The 19,307-nt window shown below is 41.9% G+C and overlaps 1 protein-coding gene across 1 annotated transcript in view; it reads right to left on the bottom strand.

The window, feature by feature from the left end:
* Nucleotides 1-1,101: 1,101 nt before the first annotated feature.
* The window catches only part of LOC115402230 (low density lipoprotein receptor adapter protein 1-like), a 38,470-nt gene continuing 20,264 nt past the window's right edge, over nt 1,102-19,307 (bottom strand). The window contains exons 3-10 of the mRNA XM_030110741.1: nt 17,243-17,355; nt 10,443-10,557; nt 10,051-10,123; nt 9,795-9,881; nt 7,479-7,597; nt 6,616-6,650; nt 3,199-3,227; nt 1,102-1,206 (exon numbers count right to left, since the gene is read on the bottom strand). Of these exons, the coding sequence (XP_029966601.1) occupies nt 1,160-1,206; nt 3,199-3,227; nt 6,616-6,650; nt 7,479-7,597; nt 9,795-9,881; nt 10,051-10,123; nt 10,443-10,557; nt 17,243-17,355 (618 nt within the window). The 3' untranslated portion in view covers nt 1,102-1,159. The remainder of the gene's footprint in view (nt 1,207-3,198; nt 3,228-6,615; nt 6,651-7,478; nt 7,598-9,794; nt 9,882-10,050; nt 10,124-10,442; nt 10,558-17,242; nt 17,356-19,307) is intronic.

The raw sequence follows: 19,307 nt of genomic DNA, 5'->3' as shown, positions 1-19,307 counted from the left end.
TTCTTTGAATGATAAGTCATCGGCAGTGTTGGGTACAATGTTTTCATGTCGGTGAGAGCTCAACTTTGACTCCTTGCAATTAGACTCCGTGAGGAAAAACCGAGCGGCCGGCACTGCAGATGAGACTGCACGTATTATAAAGCAACACTGAGCTGCGAAGGCTCTTCTCTGACCTTGGTAAAAATGCAGTCTCAATACAAAGTCAGGTTGAGGTTTTCGCCTGAATACTGAGGCTGTTCACAGCAGAATGAGATTGATTCGAGCTGTTGGAAGAGAAACATACATCAACTACTTTTGTTATGAAACGGATCCCAGTCTCTGACCTGCAACATGACACCAACCGTTACACTGTGTTATAATAAAATCCTCCCAAATGAAGAAATTAACATGATCACATCACACTGGCTCCTCCTGCTCTCTATGTCTCACATGGTTTTTCCACATCCTATAGCTGTGCAGACCATGTCTGTTTGTCTCATTCCAACATCACACATTGTTTTAGTTTGGAAAAACAGGGTTTGATGAGAATGACAAATCAGATGCTGTCCGTCGAACCGATACAGCGGCATGACAAGAGGACAGCGGCGTGTGAGGATCACTTCTAACTCTGGACTGCTTCCAGTAACTGCAGCCGCTATTCCACTAAAACAAACAAACGAGAAGATCAGACAGCAGCTCTCACATTTCCGGAGGGAGATGACCGACTTATGTACACGTACCGCTGGACTGTGATAGAAAGTAAATCTTCAAACTGAATCATATAGAATGAAACGGTTCATACATTTGAAAGATGATGATTTTTTTACTTATTGGGGGAAAATGTTATTTTTATTTGCCTTGAATTGGAGTCAGTACATCCTGGGAGCACCGTGTTACGCCGTGTGTCATGTGAAAGAGACGGTTCTTCACTCTAAGTGGAGCGCTGCGTCGCCTTTTTGACTGGTTGATTTGTATGTTTTTTCTGTGCGATCCATTGAAGCGTGTTGTGTTCTTTTGGTCCCGGCGGGGCTGGAGTCTGCTCTCCGTCTGATCTCTGCAGTTCTGCACGTTCCGCAGCTATTGCTTGTGTGTGTGTGTGTGTGTGTGTGTAGCTGTGTGTGTTATTCAGACTCTTTGTTGTGGCGAGGCCACAGATTCTCTGTGTCGACCTCCTGGGGGCTCAGAGCTGCATGGTGAGGGCCGGATTCGGAGCGGGACTCGGCCAGTCTGACAAAACCCACAAACAGAAAGACAGACAGAGAGAGAGAGAGAAGACGGAGCGTCGCTGGAGAGGTCAGATGCATCAAATATTTATACAGAAATATGAAGTCGCTTAATGAGATTAAAGAGCTGATACGAGAAGAAGAGATTGAATGTAGCAAAGGCACACAGTGGAGGCTGATTTGACTAATTGAAATGGCTGAAAGCAACATGACGGGACATTAATGGAGGACAGACTGGAAAAGAAAAAAAAAATCTTCCTGAGGATATTCAGCTGCTACCAAGAATAAATAAGTGAATAAGATGCTACTCAGTCTGATAAGACAGCTTAGTATACCGTTTGACATTAATGGCCTTAGATTATCAGACGCTTCAAAAAAGAAGGTTGTGATGACTGTCTTTGGTTGTACATGTGTAGTTTTTTGACAAAACCTTTTCATTAAAAACAAATTTAAAAGTGGGATTGTGGTAAAACCACTAAACACTGACCTCTAAGGCTTCTTCTCTCAGCATTTTGAGAACTGCTGGAATAATATTTCATGTGATTTTAGGACCTAAATTTGCTTTTCCCAGCTCTTTCAGGACTTACGGATGGCTTGCCAGGAGTGTGCTTATGGGAGATTTTCCCTCATTCTTCCAGAGGGACATTTACGAGGTCAGACACTGATGTGTGACGAGAAGGCCCGACTCTCAGGCGATGCTTCAACTCTCTCTACGCACTGTTGTCGAGCTAAGCTGAAGACCGCATGGAGCTTGAAGGTCTGCAGTTATTGACTCTGCAGAAATTTGGCGACCTCTGCACACTGTGAGCCTCAGCATCCGACGACCCCGCTCGGGGAGTTTTCATGGCTGAGTTGCTGTGGTTCTTTGTTACAGTACTGCTAACAGCTGATTGTGAGGATTTTTCGGAGCTGGATTTATTGCACAGGTGTCTTCGCATCACTTTACCACGCTGGAATTCACAGAGCTCCTGACAGCGAGCCAAACAGTCTGCATGGTGAGCCGCTTGATTGAGAACACCTGAATTCAATGATCTGGAGAGTTTTTCAGACAGGTTGAGCTAGAAATTATAATTATTAGGAAATTATAATGCATAGTCACTGTGGCTCTGCCTTAAAGAAATTGTTGAGCAGTATACAGCCACAAATTTCCTGGATTAATGTTAATTAATGTTATTTTTACCCCTTTTTTGTTAAAAAAGGCAGATGGCGATGAAAGGGGTGAATCATATTTGCATGTGGTGAGCCACAAGAGGCCACGAACCGGCCTAAAAAATGTCCAGGATAAAAACTTTAAGACTGCTAAAATATAATAATATAAAGCCCAATATACCTTCTCTTCACTCTACTCACCCTCAGCATTGACCATTTGTTGTTCAGTTAGAATGGTAGTATAATATCAGCTAAAAATCACTTATTTCCTTTTCTTTTCGTCCGCTCTGGCCTTTCCTTGTCGCACTCCGTTCCCGGCTTTTAGGCGGTATAAATAGAACGCCTTTTTCTGATCGGTTGAGAAGAGGTCATGACCCGAGTGTATATTTAATGATGGTAAGCGTTCGGGCGGCTCAGACCATTTCCAGGAGCGATCTTCAGCAGTGGAGGTGCGTTTTGTTGTTGTTCCTATATTATCGCTCCAGTGTTTTCTAAAGTTGACTTTATGGCGCTGTGGCGATCGGCTAGCACAAAGCACAGAAACAGCACGACGCTGACAACTATCCAATATTTTATATTTGAAATGTATTAAATTGTGCTCAAAAGTTTGCATTAACTCTTGGAAATTAGGTTTCTGAAACACCATTTTTCAATAATGCATGTCCAAAGGAAAAGTCAAGGAGCCTTTCCCAACCTGCTATGATAAATGATCCACTATTCAAATGGTTACACAGACTAGGTGGTGTGGGGAATGCAAAAACAGAAAGGTGATGTGCACGAATGCTTAGTAATGGCCAGCGATGGAAATCACAAACCGTCGTGACATTACAGACGCGTCATCCCTTACCTGAGTCTGTCTCCTCTACCTCCATATTGCTGCATGCCGGATAGAAGACAGAACAAATTATAAAGACGTGACTCATGGGTAAAGGTTAATAAAGGCGAAAAAACACAGACTCTTCTCAAATCCCGCACTCATAGAGGACACAGAGAGCGTGCATGTGCTACGTGCACACCATCAGCCGCCTGTGCTTTGACATGCACAATGTGAAGCAACACTCAAAGAGGCCTCAATTACACAGGAAAAAAAGAGCCCATCAAAATTAGATGAGGTTTAATTATTTAAGTGCCTCGGTGCTTTTCCGGCAGTTACACAAGTTCAAAAATTCATTTGAGGAAAACTTGAAAAACAAATTGAATCATTCAATTAACCCGTCTGAACCGGAGCGGATGTCAAAGGCGTCGGGCGCCATTTGCTCCCGTCACACTCACTTCAGCGGAGTCACTTTTATAATCGTCTAAAAATAGATTTGGTTTTTCTTACGGAGCACTAAATCCTGACCTCTGTTAATTAAAATAATCCCACTAAAAGTTGGTTAAGCTGAAACAGTCACGGCTGAAGCTTTGAAAGTGTAATGTAGCAGCAGCGACCGCTGCACGGGGTGCTGCCCAACCCCCGGTAAAGTTAAACAGGTCTAATGGAAAAGCATCTTCACACTGATCAATAAACATTAACGGCAATGTTTTAATGCAAACACTCTTTAATTGAAGCTGAAGCAACAACAGAAGCCGTTGGGAGTTGCTCTGCTGCACCTCAGGCGAGGCTGGTGAGACCAATCCGTCACGAACAAGTCAACAGCTCATCCCTGTTCAACAATATCGGCTGTTAAAGCTCATTTGAGGGCTAAAATCATTTATCATTTATTTTTGGCCACTATAAAAATTTGCCTCTGCTTATGTCGCCTTACTTTAACAATATTACATTTTTATGAGGTGGTTATGATTAGAATTTATGGTTTATTGAAGAGCAGTTACAATCTCATGTTTTAATGGAAAAAAAAAAAAAAATGTAACTCTGAAAATCAATACAGCTCAAAACCCTGCTGACCTGAACATTAAAACTGCAAGAGTCAAGGTGCAGCAGAATGTGCTCCTGGAATCATGGAAAGCATTTCCCTCCCAGCATTCCCTGCATAAAATCCATGGGCCCACGGTCTGATTTAGAGTTTTCAGCGTTTCAGTTCAGATCTTATCCTCCTCTGCTGCACAGCTGACACAGATCTCGACTTCCTGGCTGAGCGGAGGACGTCGGCTTTAACACTTTCAAAACCTCCCGTGCTTCCTCCAGGATGTCACGTTTGAATGTTTTTCTCGAGTTCCTCCTTCCTCTGTGAGACTGGAGGTCAGAACTTCCTCCTCCCTGCTGCGATCGGCCTTCCTTTCCTGATCTCACCCACAAACAAACAGCCGTTTTCCAGACGCGTCCTCGTGTACTCTCTGCCTCTGCTTTGCACGGCGCTCTTTAAGTCTTTAAGCAGAAACAGGTCTGTCACCTGCAGGCGACCACGCTTAATGAGCTTCTCTCTTTTTAATGCGTGGGGAACTTCTCCCTTCAAAGGATATGACGACAGCCACACTGTCACGTACAAGATCAGATATGAAGAAATGAAAAGCCATGCACGAATACCCTGGAATAGTTTGCCTACATTCTGAATCATTTCATATCTAGGGGCATTATTTGGAGTTGTAGAAATATGAGAGTCAGTGTTTTTTTTTTTATGGGTTTGACCATTAAAATTAGGATATTGTTATAAATAAGTGGTTTCCAATTTGAATTTAGAAAAATCTGGTGCTCAAAGGGATTTCATTCCCACAAAACATGAAGTCATGTTAAAAATGTTTGAATAAAAGTGTTTTTTTCAGAACAGAATTTATTATGAATGCAATGGAGATCAGTTAAAGGTTCAGTTCCACTTGGTGTAAAGTATAAGGTTATTAAAACAGAGGCCAGTGCGAGTGACTGCGCCTTCAGTCTGTCGAGTTGTACACTCTACATTTTGATACCTCCAACCCCTTAAAATGTCTGCTCCCGCAGCGTGTCACTCTCTTCACAGCTGAAACTTGCGTGATGAAACGCTTTCACATCGCGGCGCTCACTTCCTGCGCACGCCCGCTGTGTGTGACAGCTCTGGGAGGAGAGTGGCATTCACAACAGCAATAAAAGGAGCGGCACTCGTTTCCATTGTGCGCGGCGCTTCAGTCGCAGCACGCCGACCTCGCAGGAATTCAAGAAAGTCGGTGTTTACACGCCGTTTTCTGGGCGGTGGGTATTCACCGCAAGCAGAAAGGGAGTCGGCGCAGGGTGGTGCATGTGGCGCAGGCACGATCTCCACGCAGAGGAAAATAGACTCAATAAATAAACTGAGTGGTCTGCATTCAGTCCTCAACAAACAATCACAATGTTTTCAAATGACAAGACAGCCACTTCAAATATATGATATATATATATTACAACAAATCCAACCTGTATATAGAAAGCATATTTTAATTATTAAGTACTTCCTGCTATTATTATAACAGCATCTTTTTACTATTTTTTTTTTTTTGTCCTTTGAAGTTTGGCTCACATTTCCATTCAGACATGAAAACTAGGTTATTTGAATCCACAATGTAAAACTAGTGCGGCACAAAGTAAAGCAAGTCAATTAACAACGACTTAAAATAGCAATTCCTTTTCATTAATTAGGGCCGGCATCTGTTTGACTGCTAAACCGAACCGTTTCTATTCTGGTCTCAGAGCTCATTTGTTCCACGAGGTTGCGGGGAAGTCCTCCAGGCCAGCTTAAATACTGAGCACGCTGTGAAAATCAACAGGAGCCGTGCCAATTTGTGTTTGTGCGCTAACAGCGAAGGCTTTACATATTTAGAGACAGTTGTTCTCATGTGAATCCGTTTTACTGAATATCAGGAAACCACCATAAACAAGGCTCTTTTTATTATCCTTCTTCTTCCAACCTGTGAAAATGAGATTTATTCAATGTTTCTCTTCCTGTCTGCTTCTTCGTGAAGCCATCTTAATTGTTTCTTGTTGTAAAGACTGACAGGAGAGCATCAAACTCACTGCAGCTGTGAGAAAATGTATCCAGAAGGGAATATTTGTCTGCTTCAGAATTACAAATTCAGTAGCTTTTATAGCGCTGGAAATCATAATAATGTTCTAAATCATGTCATTTTCATGAGGAACATGCATTTGTGGGATGAGCCACCAAGCAGTTTTTCTTTGTTTCAGCTTCTAAGGTGCTTAAAATCAAGTCTCATAATAAAAATCAAAGCAAAAGAAAAATTACTTCCTTTTTCTGTCTGCTCTTTATTCATTGGCTTAGTAGAAGTTTTTTCTTTCTCCCATAAAGTTATTTTTGTTTTTATAAATCAGACAGTATTTGCTCAGTGTTTAGCAGGCTTGCACTCAGGAGGGAAAGGTTACCTTGAGAAAGCGTCGTCGAGCCCATCCTCCACATCCTGTGGTGACACGCAAAAAATAAATCAATACGGAACATTAAGTGCTACAAATGATAGCTGCTTCTGCGCCGTGAAGCCTCTGCACACCTCCGCCGAGTCAGCTATTCTGTACAAATGAGATATAAATTAATTTACCGGCCCCCGTCAAACCCCACTGTAAATAATATCTTCTTGTTTCAATGGCTTTAGCTCAATATTGATATTAACAGATCATATCTAATAAATAACGCAGTGTTCCAGCTGAAGTGAAAAAAAAGGAAAGGTTATCACATCCAACAATCTTTAGGTATGGAAAATTTTAATTAACGGACTGATAAGCTTTAATTTCGCATGATTAGAGGGAAATGTGGTGAGGGGAAAATGTCACAACGATGAAGATAGAGATATGACTGCATGAACTTATAAGATATTCAAATGGGTGTGCTGACACCTAGTGGCCAATGTCTGCTACTGAACATTAGGACGTGACAGATGTGTAAAAATTAGCTCATAATAAATAGAATTGTTAGTAAAAGCAGCACAGAGGATGTCAGTGTCTGCTCCACACTGCTTTGCAGAGAATGAAAGGTGACATTGTGTGATTGGATGAGGCTGAAGCTCAAACGCATATTTTAGTGCATCTGAAAATATCTGCAGGGTAAAAATGCATGAAAATCTGTTCAGCATAACAGACGGGTGCTGATTACTGCGCATTTATATGCAAGATGGAGCAAACAGTCCTAACTTTGGTTCCGCAGCAACTTTCTTTCAGTGAAGTAAATACATCTCAGAGCTGATTGAAAACGCTGTCGCAGCAATTAAGAGTGTAAAGTTAGCTGTGCAGCCTACCCATGAGTCGTGTTTGATTGGCCGCCGTCGGGTGGGGTTACTGCGGGGTGAGGGCGAACTGAGCGAGGCTGAGAAGAAGGGCCTCTGCAGCTTCTCCATGCCGAGAGGCTGATGAGCCGCTGGATCTGTGGGAGACCAGTGTGGAGACAGGAGGATTTCAAACGTCAGGTAAAATTAAAAAGGCTCTCATAGAAAATATTTTACAAAGTTATTGCTTAGACAGCTATTTCCAGACCAACAACAAGCTTCAAGCATTTGTTATTTTGTTTATTTTATTATGGCCTGAAGAAAACAAAACCAATCAAATATCTGAATCTATGAACTATTTTGCAGATGTTTTCATTTATAAAATATGTGTTGAAATTAAGAAGAAATAAACCAAAAACTGGGCATGTTCTTTTGAAAAGAATAATAAAAAATAACTAGATCACTGGTGTCCAAAATAAGACCTGTGGACCAAAACTGGCCTACAAGACACTCCAATCGGACCCACCAAACCACCAAAATATCAACGAAAACAGATTTTTTTTCTCTTTTTATCCATATTTCTCAATAGCAGCAACACAACACAACACAACAGTGAGGCCTGAGCCGAGACTCCTTTTTTAAAGATACAGTAGTAATGAAAAGGGGAGTTAATTTGTGAGTGAGCAACAGAAAAGCAACAAACACAAGAAAGAGGAAGAGAGATGTGAGGAAAGCAGTCTGAATACAGAAGAGGGCACGGCTTGTTTTTTCCTGCCTCGCTGTGTGTTAGTTACGCCGACCGTCCTCGAGGTTTCCACCTCAGCCCCCCCTCCACGTCCTTGGGTCACTGAGAGTGGAGCAACTTTTAATTGAAAGAATCTGGAAAGCTACCTAAAACTACCGACACAGCGGGTCGATAGTTCGGAGCTATTTTGCCGCTCCTCTCCTCCCTCTGAGGAGGGGAAAACATTTGACCTATAAATGTCACAGCCATCGGAAAGTCCTTAAAATCCGCTGCTCCCTGGAATGACTAATGAAGAGGACATAATTAGATGATTTGTCCTCAGCTTGGGGCCGACGTCAGTTACTTTTTTTGGGGGAACTCTGAAAGTCTGAAGGTAGTGGACACGTAACAAGAAGAAAGGTCATTGAAGGTCATAATCTGACCAGATATAGTGACATTTACTTAATACTGATGAGATACTGTGAAATGTGAGTCAAAAATAAACAGAACCTCAAGCCAGAACATACACACTCTTCTGAGGATACAAATACCGCAAATCTCCAATTAATTACTGCCTTAGTTTAGCAATTGTAACATATTCTAGCTGTTTTTCCACTGTAATAATTTAAATATTTGAAATTTTGTCAGCAAGAAGCAGATTTTATCCTCAGCATGCCAATCGGATGATTAAATCCTGGAAGGATTACATTATTCAAACATGTGTATCAAGAAAAGACAGTAATAAATGATAAAGTTTATCAAGTGTTGCCAGGATAAGAAGGGAAAAAAGATAAAAAGCAAACAAAAAACATGTTTTCTTTTTAACAGACTAGTTTAGCATTTCAGAAAACACCCTCGTCAGCGTTCTTACACGGTGTTACATGAGAGCCTTGCTCCAACCGTCACATCACAACAGGGAACGCTGCAGTGAGGTACCGAGCAGAATTCTGGGGGAAGTTTTCTGAGCTCAGCTTAAAATGCGGGGACGGGCGGAAACTGCTGACTGCGCCGCGGGCAGATTTCTACCTCCTGAATCCAAGCAACAAAATGCACATATTTTAAGAAACAAACACGAGGGGTTAAGTGTCACACTTGTTCATGTCAGGCTCTCTAACTATCTATCAAATCCCACGATGCACCCTGAATACTGCAGAGATCTATGCAGGCGCGTCTGGGTGTCACATTTATGATCTCCCTGGGGATGCAGAGGTTTTCTTTTTCCTTTCTGTAGCTTCCTAAAACAGCCCAGAGACTGTAAAGCATGTAAAACTCATAAGGGGGACCTGAAATTTCCTGTGAATGAAAGCATTAGTGATTGAGCCAAAAGTCATTTAATTATTTTCACTTTGCTTCTGTGTCACATTTAACAAGAAAAATGAGAATAAATACCCATCTAAATGAAGATTAGCTTTATTTTTTAGTCTGTTTTCCAGCTGTGGCATCATCTTAAAACTTTATAGGATAGTATTTCTTCTCAGTGGTTGTGTTCAGTGTTTTTTTTTCTGCAGTAATCTCCTGGTGTGTTCGGCTCAGCAGTGCAACGCTTCACTAATGAAATCCTCCCTGTTGTTGTTTGCCTGTGAGCCCGGTCGGGTATGCACAGACGCACGACTGAATGAATTTACCTGCTGGTGCACACGGAGTGTCTGGTGTCTCCGTCTGTCTGTTGCTGGCTGCGCAGGAACAGCAGGTCCTGGCCTTCTTGCTTTTGTCTGCAAATAAAAATTGTGTGGTTGATGTTTATAATTTGAAAAAAAGCATATATGTGGAGGTTTGGTGTGAAAATCACAAATCAGTACAAAATTTTATAGATATAATTACACATTAAAAAACATTTCTCAATAGTGATAGCAAAAGTGTCTTGGTGCCGTCTTGCCTTACCTTCCTGAGCGATCTCCCAGAGATCGAGGGCTACTTTAAAGGCCTGGGCTACGGTTAGTGTCACCGCCTGAGCCTGGAGGGGGGGTTCAAATACAGGAGGACAGCAAAGTCATGAAAAATAAACCCAGAAATAGTTCATTTAAACTGTGTTTTCCCATTTTTAGATGCCAACAAAAGAGTTTTCATTGCAGAGTTTATAGAAGTCATTTGAATCACGTCAGGTGTCATTCACCCTGCTGCCACAAGATGGAGCCAAACAACGTCTACAATCACGAGTGCAGCTTCTCTCAATCATCCAGATAAAGTCAAACAACATGTATTTAACAGATCTATGTGAATGCTCACTTTTCTACATACTTCATACAGCAAAGTCAGAACTGTTGCACACTTACAATTTTCTTCTTTTGGCAGAGAAAGGCGTGACACTCCAGGGTCTCGTTGAACTGACTCTGAGATACGTATGCAAAGACCTTATCCTGAGTTTTATCTGCAGTGCAGTACGAGATTCTGAAAGAGAAATGGCAAAGACACACATATTTTCCATTTAAAATGAGTTATGAAATGTATAATGATAAACTAGCAACTGCAGCAAACAGAAGCCAGCTTGTTTCATTGGTGCTGAGTGATTGAGATCATTATTTTTGAAAGAAAATTGTGTGAAGCAGTGAAGTCAGAGAAATGTATATGTAAATTTAAAAAAGGTGCATCGATCATGAATCAACGTGCTTTACATGGGGTAGGAAGAAAAATACATAATCAAAATTACACCAGTGTGTTATAAAAACACTAAAAATTCCAATGCAATTATTCCAAGACATAAATTAAACTGATTACCAATGTATCTGAATTTAAGATGTACTTAAAAGAGACAACATGATGCTTTCTGATTAACCTATATTAACATAAATGTGACAGTACAGCATCAATCGTATTTATATGGTCATACATACATCATGTCATGACCTTTTGAACCAAACTCCTCTTAATATAACTGTGGAAGCGAAACATTGAGATTAAAATATTCATAATAAAAAACTCCCCCCAACCTCAAGGAAAACACATTTTTTAATGAAGTGAAGAAAGACACATGAAAAATCATCCAGCCGATGTTCATTAGGACTCGTAGCGAGGTAATCTACACTGCATATGTATTACCTTTGCTTTCAGGCTGATTTTTATGCATATGCATCAGGTCGCCAATCACGGCACGATGAGAGCAGTGGCTATGAATAATATGTTGATTAACTCCCACAAGCTGGCGACGCTGAAGCATAAGAGATGCTTGAAACTGGAGGTGCTTTATATTTTGGATAAAAACATGTTTTTATGCAAAGCGCAATTGTTGAGTAAAACACTGCTTTCTGAATCGACGGTTTTCCAAACAGCCCGGTTGAGTGATGTTATGATTCTGAAAAGGAGATTTAACAGCATAAAAAGACAGGAAGTTATGGGCTTTACCAAGTATTCACTACATCCAAGAATTAAATTGTTACTGAACGAAATAGTAAAGGCAGTTAAGCACATGTGACAGCAGGAAATCAGTTGTAGAAAAACCGTTTTCTTCCTTGACTGTGACAACTTTGTATCAGCCAAAGGTGAGCTTTGTTGGAATATCGGAATTCCTTCCTGTCAGTGCAAAATTGAAAGTGCGAGACTATAAATTGATCTCCCCTGCGACTATATTGGACTTGGGACCTCATTTCCAGCGGCCGCCCTCCCTCCCTCCTGGATCTAATATCTGGTTTTCAAGAAATCCAATTGTCTGCAAATCCAGTCACAGCCAGCGCTCTGATTTCCAACGGTTATCTGTAAAACCAATCCAGACAAAGACCACCGAGCCGCTCCGTTCCTCCACAACAGCTTGTTCAGGTTCAGCGAGGCGACGGACACAAAGCCGATAGATTTGCTTTGTCAGATTTCATGCAGGCTATTAGAAGCCATATCGATCCTGGGTGTCCGTCCGCGGCTGCTGCCTGGATCATCGGGCTTCGTCCTGTTTGTTGCTTTAAATAGACATGGAAATGAGCCACGGAGAGCGATGCACTTGACCTTTGTCGCCGCTATTAAAATCACATTCTTTAATGGGAGGGGCAAGAACAGGTGCTTCCTCTCTAATTCTGGCTGGGGATGAAGTCCAGATTCACGAGATTGTCGTTTCTTTCTCAACAGGACGTCATTATCGTCACCATACCAGAGCATTCAGCTCACACTGTATAATCAGACATCATTACAGTGTATTTATGAACTGTATGTAAAGGGGGGGGGGATCTGTCGAAGGCTGACACTAATTTGCTGCCCCGCTTCAAAGGGAGGGCGCCAAAATGGAGTAATTTATTGGATCAAATAACGAGCATGAAATCATCAGCTCTCTCGTAACCCGCTCGGATTGTTTGCTGGCTTTGCACCAACGATGCATGACCCACATAGAAATGCCCAGGACACCCAGCTCTGCGTTTCACCCCCCTCTCCACCATGCTCTAACTTACATTTGGGCTATAATTGCATAAAAGGGAAAAAAGTTGAAAGGCATGGCCTATTTAGGATTAGAAAACACGCAGAATGTAAGGACAGTACCAAAACTACTCAGAGTAAATGCAATCTTTACTTTCAGCTAAGTCCCTAAGACTTGCACAACTTCAGATTAACTCATATCTGTGGATTTGACTGTTTAGGTCCTCACATATTTCCCTCCTTCCTCACTCTGGATGTGAATGTTTTCAGCGATAGCGGTGTATTCACATCAGCGCTCCTGCAGCTCCGAGTTAAAAAACATTCACCCGAACATTTGGCTTCTGACTTTCAAGGTCATCCACAACTTGCCGGCCGAGCTGCAGCCCTCACATCTTCTTCAAATACACGCATCAACATGCACCATCGTCCACCTCGCTGTGCTGCCAGCCCAACCGTCCACCGCAGGAGCGAAACCTCATTTTCACCCTTACAAATGCTGTTTGGACTCACGTATGCATTTATTTATGTTATTATGTATGTATTTATTCATCTGATCTAACTGCTTCTTTTATCAGCAGTGACACATGATCTAAATTGCCCCTAATGTTGTACACAATTCTGCTCCTGAACTACACAATAAGACTGAAAACAGCATCACGTGTGAACATGCAGCTAAGCTCCAGTGACTCTTGCTTGTCGCTGATCAAATTGTGATACTCTGCCAGCGTTATTTGGCCAAATGAGGCTGTGCAGAGAGGGCTGATGCTTCTGCTTCAGCATGAATGGTGCAAGACGTGCAAAAAAAAAAAGTATTGTTCTCCTCTGCACTGTAAAACGCGGCCCGTAAATTATGATGATGTTTCAAAATATGCTGCGTGCAAGCAGTTTCACTGTCCTGTTGAAGTGTCTTGATGTATTTTCAGCAACAAAAAAAGATTTCTGTGAAAAACCAATCATCAATAAACATTTGAGAGGATCGTTGAATCTGAGATGATTTTTACTGCAATCACATGCCAATCTGTGTGGCAATAGTAAACCTTTTATAGCAGCAAAAAACAAGACAAAAAGGACAAATAGTCAACAAATAATCTTCACGACTCCTTTTCATGACAGCCCAACAGCTGTTACTAATTAAGTCTTTACTTTGTGTGTTGATGACCTTTTTTTAAAGAACTCATACAACAGGTTTATAAATGCCATCCAACAAGAAAATCTGTTCATTTTCCATCGTGCGAGCTTTCCAAGAACATTATGCTTTGAGCGAAATGAGAAAATAGGTCAGTACATACATGTCTGACGAGCATGTGCCCCCAAAACACTGCGGGAGCATCCATATTAACTGGACTGTAACGTCACCAGCAGGACGATCGACGCTGACATTCTATAAACTATAAATATGTGGTTGAGCATAAGCTATTTTGGGATGATGTTGTATTATATACAGTCACTATATCTAAACTACACAATGTATATATTTCATAGTATCTTCATTTATGTAGATACAATTTAAGATTTTGGTGGAAAAAAATGCAATACATCCTATAACTTTCCTCATAATAGCAATAATAATGATAAATGCTCACTATAGAACACTATATATAGTATTTTTACAGCTTATTAAAAAAAATCCTTCAAACATTATGCAATGATTACTCATTTACTGTCACCTGCGCTTCAAACAATGCATCATTTTCACACTGTAGGCTTTCAGCCTAAAACAACAACAGGGAGAGAAATAATTGACAGCATGACAGGAGTTTTCACTGAGCTTGAACAACAGGAGGCGAGCTGTCAGTCGGCATCATATCTCCAAAGAGGCTCTCAGGACCACCAGCCTTTGATCTGCTCGCCGCGCGCTTGCACCGCCATTTGTGAGGCGAGGAGGGAATATCATTGGAAATATTTAAATATTTACAGTACAAAGCTTCAATAGACCTTCATACATCAAAGCCTCATATTCTCTTTTTTTTATATACTGAATAAAAAGGTGTGATGTTGAACAGAAAAACGAAATACTTTGGTTCAACTTTCCGCTCGCTGATGAAAAAACAATCGGAAAAACAAACATGTATTGTAAAATGAATGGGTGAGCTCTCTGTTCAGCAGTTTCACAAATGTTTATGAGCTCAGTCGTGTCCTGCGTTATTCTAAGTTCCTTCCTACAGACGCATCTGACAAATCTAAAGGCCGGTCAGAACAACGGGCATCACTTCCAGGTGAGGCATCAATCAATGCTTCATCTGTCGTTTTCTGACCTGCGTTTCACCGATTGATATGCTGCTTGGCCACCGAGAGCTCTTGTCAGAATATGAATCAGTAACACTCGCCCAGATGGAGGCAGAACGCCCTCGTAGCGTTCTGCTCACTGAGAGGATCGCTGTCTGCATGCTTTAAATAAAGGCTGATTTTTAAAAAAGGGTAAACAACAGAAAGGACATTATTAGTATTCCACATCTGGATTCAGACCAGGTCTGGACAGCCCTGAGAGCTCGAACGCCTCTCCAAAACGTCAATGCTGCACAGCAAACCAGACACTTGTCTACTGATCCAGTAAGTGGCTGCATTCATCAAACTCCCACATCACACACACATTCACACATACTGTTATGATAGATCGAATTCAGACACGATCAGACCACTGAACACACTCTGTTTCTCTACCACTGTTCTCCAGACCTTTGAGAGCACAATATATGATTCAAACGCTACTAGTTCAAAAAGCATTTCTTTGGAAGAAGAAGTAGTTCCAGTCTTTTAAACAAGCCCATTGTTATGTTGCTGGTACAGACTGACACCATGTTGGGAAATGAATCTGTAACCAAGGTGAAATTTTTACATGCATGCACTCATGCATGCATGCAGAGTTACTATTGCTCAGTAAAATCTGCAGTTCATTTCATTTTTTGTGCAGACAAAATTTAACTCAGGGGTGTCCCAACATAAGGCCCGTCGGCCAAAACAGGCCTGTAAGAGGCTCCAATCTGGTCCATAAAAACCACATTGTAAAAGTTTGATCTAAATAATTGACTTTTTAACACATTTCTTAAGAGTAGCAGACATGACAAAACACTGCGACCTGAGCTGAGATACCGGTGATACTTTCATGAAAGATTGCTTGCATTAGCGTCAAAGCCACGCTGTCAGGGTGAGTTTGGATTAGCATGCATAATGCAACAGCTATAGGAGATATTATTTGCCATTTCTCCTTATTTTGCATCAGAGGCTTTCATTAAAACTGGTTTTATGTTGATATTGGAGTCATTTTCAGTAGTAATTGTTTGCTTTTGTGAAAATATAGACATTTTTATCACGTATGGTCTGTTTCAGAACCAAGAACATTTTTAAAGTTTAAATTTAAAGGTTAATATAGCACTATTTTATTAGACCGCCCCACTCAAGATGACCCATTTGGAACATTTCTCAACTTCCTCATCTGTGGGAAGCAAATAGGAAAGGTTTTCCTCAACATTTAATCATTGCAGTTTGTTTTCTATGTCAGAATTGCATAAATGTAAATAGAAACTGAATATAGTGGAGAAACATCAGCTCCCCCGTGTGTTATAGACCTTGTCCGTATTCTGCAAGCAAGATAGAACAATACATCAGAGAGAATGCCTTTAATGTCATTAGCCAAGTAGAACTTATTCTTCTATCCTTGTTCCTTCTGTTTACGTTCAATATGCAGATATTTCCATACACTGCACACACACACACACACACACACACACACACACACACATACACACGTTATGCTCAATAAACACAGCTCTGATTTGATCCACTCTTCTGCTTCTTTCACCCTCCACTTGCTTTCTTGGCCAACAAATGGATTATGTGCAAGAAATAAGATAAAAGGGGAGGAGGCAGAGGAGGAGGAGGAGAGTGGGGGTGGGGTCTCGTAAGGATGGATAAATGCATCCTCAGTCAACCCTGGCGCCGTATGTGGCCTTTTACTCTCTCCGATGCCATTGTGCCAAAGTATTCTCAAAGACCAGAAGCAAAGTGAGCAATTAGCTGTCAGTGTTCCTGCAGTCAGAGCTCCGTTTAAGATAATATGGACAGAAAATAGATTTATGACCAGACAGCATAAAGGAAAGGGGGGAAGGAAGAGAGGAGGAGATCAAAGACAAGGCTCCCCTGGCTGGTGGTCTGTTTGCACTGATAAGGTGGATCAGAAAGGGATGCAGACCAGTGTGTGAACGGAAGCGCGCGCACACACATGCACACGTGCACACACACACACACAGAAACGGGGCTGTCTTTATCGCAGCTTGCTCTATAATCTCAGTCCAGCCATAAGATCTTTAGACTGTAATCCTTGATGACATGAAGCCCAATCTATATCACAGAAACCTATCCAGAGAGGGGGAGCTGGCCACACACACACACACACACACACACACGCACACACACGCACACACACGCACACACACGCACGCACACACACAGGCAGACTTGTTAGAATGAAAAGACGGTTGGATTTCATGAACACACTGAGGCAGCCGTTCGCCTCTGGACACTCATTATTGGTTTTCGGGTGAATTGATTGAACATGGGAGTCACAATAGCTCCAAGCACAATACTGCTTCATTTGATTCTGCAAGAGGAGCCCGAGCAATGAGCAAATGATGAAAATGGCCCACTTTCCTCACGTTTTCACAGAAATCCCTTCTTCGCCCACTTCTTTTACGCCACGATCACGACACCCGGTGCTACGCTGATGGCGCGGAGAGAAACGCACCTGTATATGGAGACATTCTCTACGAGGTCTGCCGTCTCGGTGTCGGTGATGACGATGCCTTTAGGTGACACCGTCAGTGTTACTTTCCGAAACTTCTTGGCGCTGGCTCTGGCCTGTGGACATGGCGTGGAAAAGCACACACAGATGGACGTTAAAATCCGACGGAGGATGTCTCGCCTCAGGTACAGGCGGAGTGATGTTGACAGTCTGACATGAGTGCAAAACAACCCTAATTGTCAGTAAACAATCCAAACCCCCACTAAGGGAGCGCTCTCATGAGCAAAAAAAAAAAAATTAAAAAAAAAAAAATTAAGCAGCGCGCTTTGTCTCAGAGATGCAAGGAAATTATAAAAGGTGGGAGAGAGAGGGGGAGAGAAGCTGTAATGTGTAGCCCAGAATGCGAACTGGAGGTCGGGCTGGCAGCCATCGACTCCCCCTGCCGCTCCGCGCCATCTGGAGAGTCAGAAAATATCGCCATAGTGCCGAGCTCGTGGTCTTTGAGAGCGCCGGTTGACAACGACAATGACAACGACCCCCTTAACGTGCAGTTAAAAAGCACACGAAAGCAGCTAAATCTACACCAGGTTGAGTATAAATGAGCTGAGGTGTAAAAACATTCACACCTTGGAAGAAGTTTAGTTTCACGATAGATGATTTGAAGGTCAACTTTGGCACGAAGCGATGGAAGATAATCAAAGAAACAAAAAGACAATTGGTGCCATTTCTCCATGTAGAAAACAAAACTCAACAGCAGATTCTGCAGAGACACTTTAAACACGAGGAAAATTACAATCCGAAGTGTAAATAGTGCTGCCGCAGACTCCGGACGCGCCATCATGTCGGAAGTGCTAACATCTATAGTTTCTACTGTCATATTTAAAGTGTCACGCCACCAGGCAAAAACCCAATCTGTCAGCCTGAGATATGCCAAGTTCAGCCTCTACAGTGTGCGTCTGGTCCCTCCGTCTTGTCTTATCATGTCTGACTGAGGCACGCAAGCAAATGGAAAAGTCATACAGTTATTGAGTAATCCCATTCAGCTTGATTGGTTTCCAAGGGAAACGCGCTGGGACAACAGAGATTCTCTTTCTGTCTTGGCGTAAATCAATTACATCTTAATCCTGCCATTAGATTCGGTTCAACCTCTAATTGAGAGGCGGGGGGTTTGTGATTAGGCTTGGCGTGCTGGGCTGTTCATCCTTCAGAGAAAAACTTCAACAGATTAGACGTTCCCGTTGTCAGGGGTGTTACGGGGTGTGTGTAATGCATGTGTGTGAAAATGACAGACGATAAGAAGAAAGCATTAATATATGTGTAAAATATGTACCAGCAATTATGGTCTTTGAGATATAAATGTGACATGTTATTTACAAATTTCTTTGCAACAGTCTTGTGAACACCTCACTCAGAAATCCTCCGAGTGGCTCATTCTTGTTAAGTAAACACAACAGTGACTTGGCTGAAGCGCATGTGAAACCCCAGATAATCCGGGATTAGCAGCTGTATTTCCAGGCAGATGCAGTGACCTTGGCACAAACATAACCCACGTGAAGCTGCGCAGCAAGAAAAGCACTGAAAGTTGGAGGCAGATGACACCGAGTGATTATTCAGTTTGAAAGTGATGCCAGAAGGAAAGTTAAATATTTCACACAACATCTGATTTTAAATGTTTTCTGAGTAAACACGCTTTTAGGCCTGCGTACTGTCTGGGGAGAAAACGCAGAGGCATGCAACATCAGCACTGAATCTGCTGAGAGAGGTTGTGCTGATGAACATTAATGATGCACACCCCAAAAAAAAAGATTTTTGGGCCAGGGAAGTTACACAATTATATTTGACACATGCAAGAGTGATTACTACTGTGCTCAAGTATCATGAACGATTAAGAAATAATATACTTAAAAAGTGATGCACTGGGTATTTGGAAATGACATTCTGTATTTTTGCACAAGCTTTGTTGTTTCACGTGGCTCATTATCAAATAGAGCATCGTTTCTCACAAAACAACATGGCTTTTGTTATGAAGAGACGTATAAAGTTGAGACATCGTGTGCATACAATGCAT

The sequence above is a fragment of the Salarias fasciatus genome, chromosome 15 (assembly GCF_902148845.1).
Source record: "Salarias fasciatus chromosome 15, fSalaFa1.1, whole genome shotgun sequence".
NCBI classification, from domain to species: domain Eukaryota; kingdom Metazoa; phylum Chordata; class Actinopteri; order Blenniiformes; family Blenniidae; genus Salarias; species Salarias fasciatus.
Note: the sequence above shows the minus strand (reverse complement) of the source record. Positions and strands in the feature narration are given on the sequence as shown.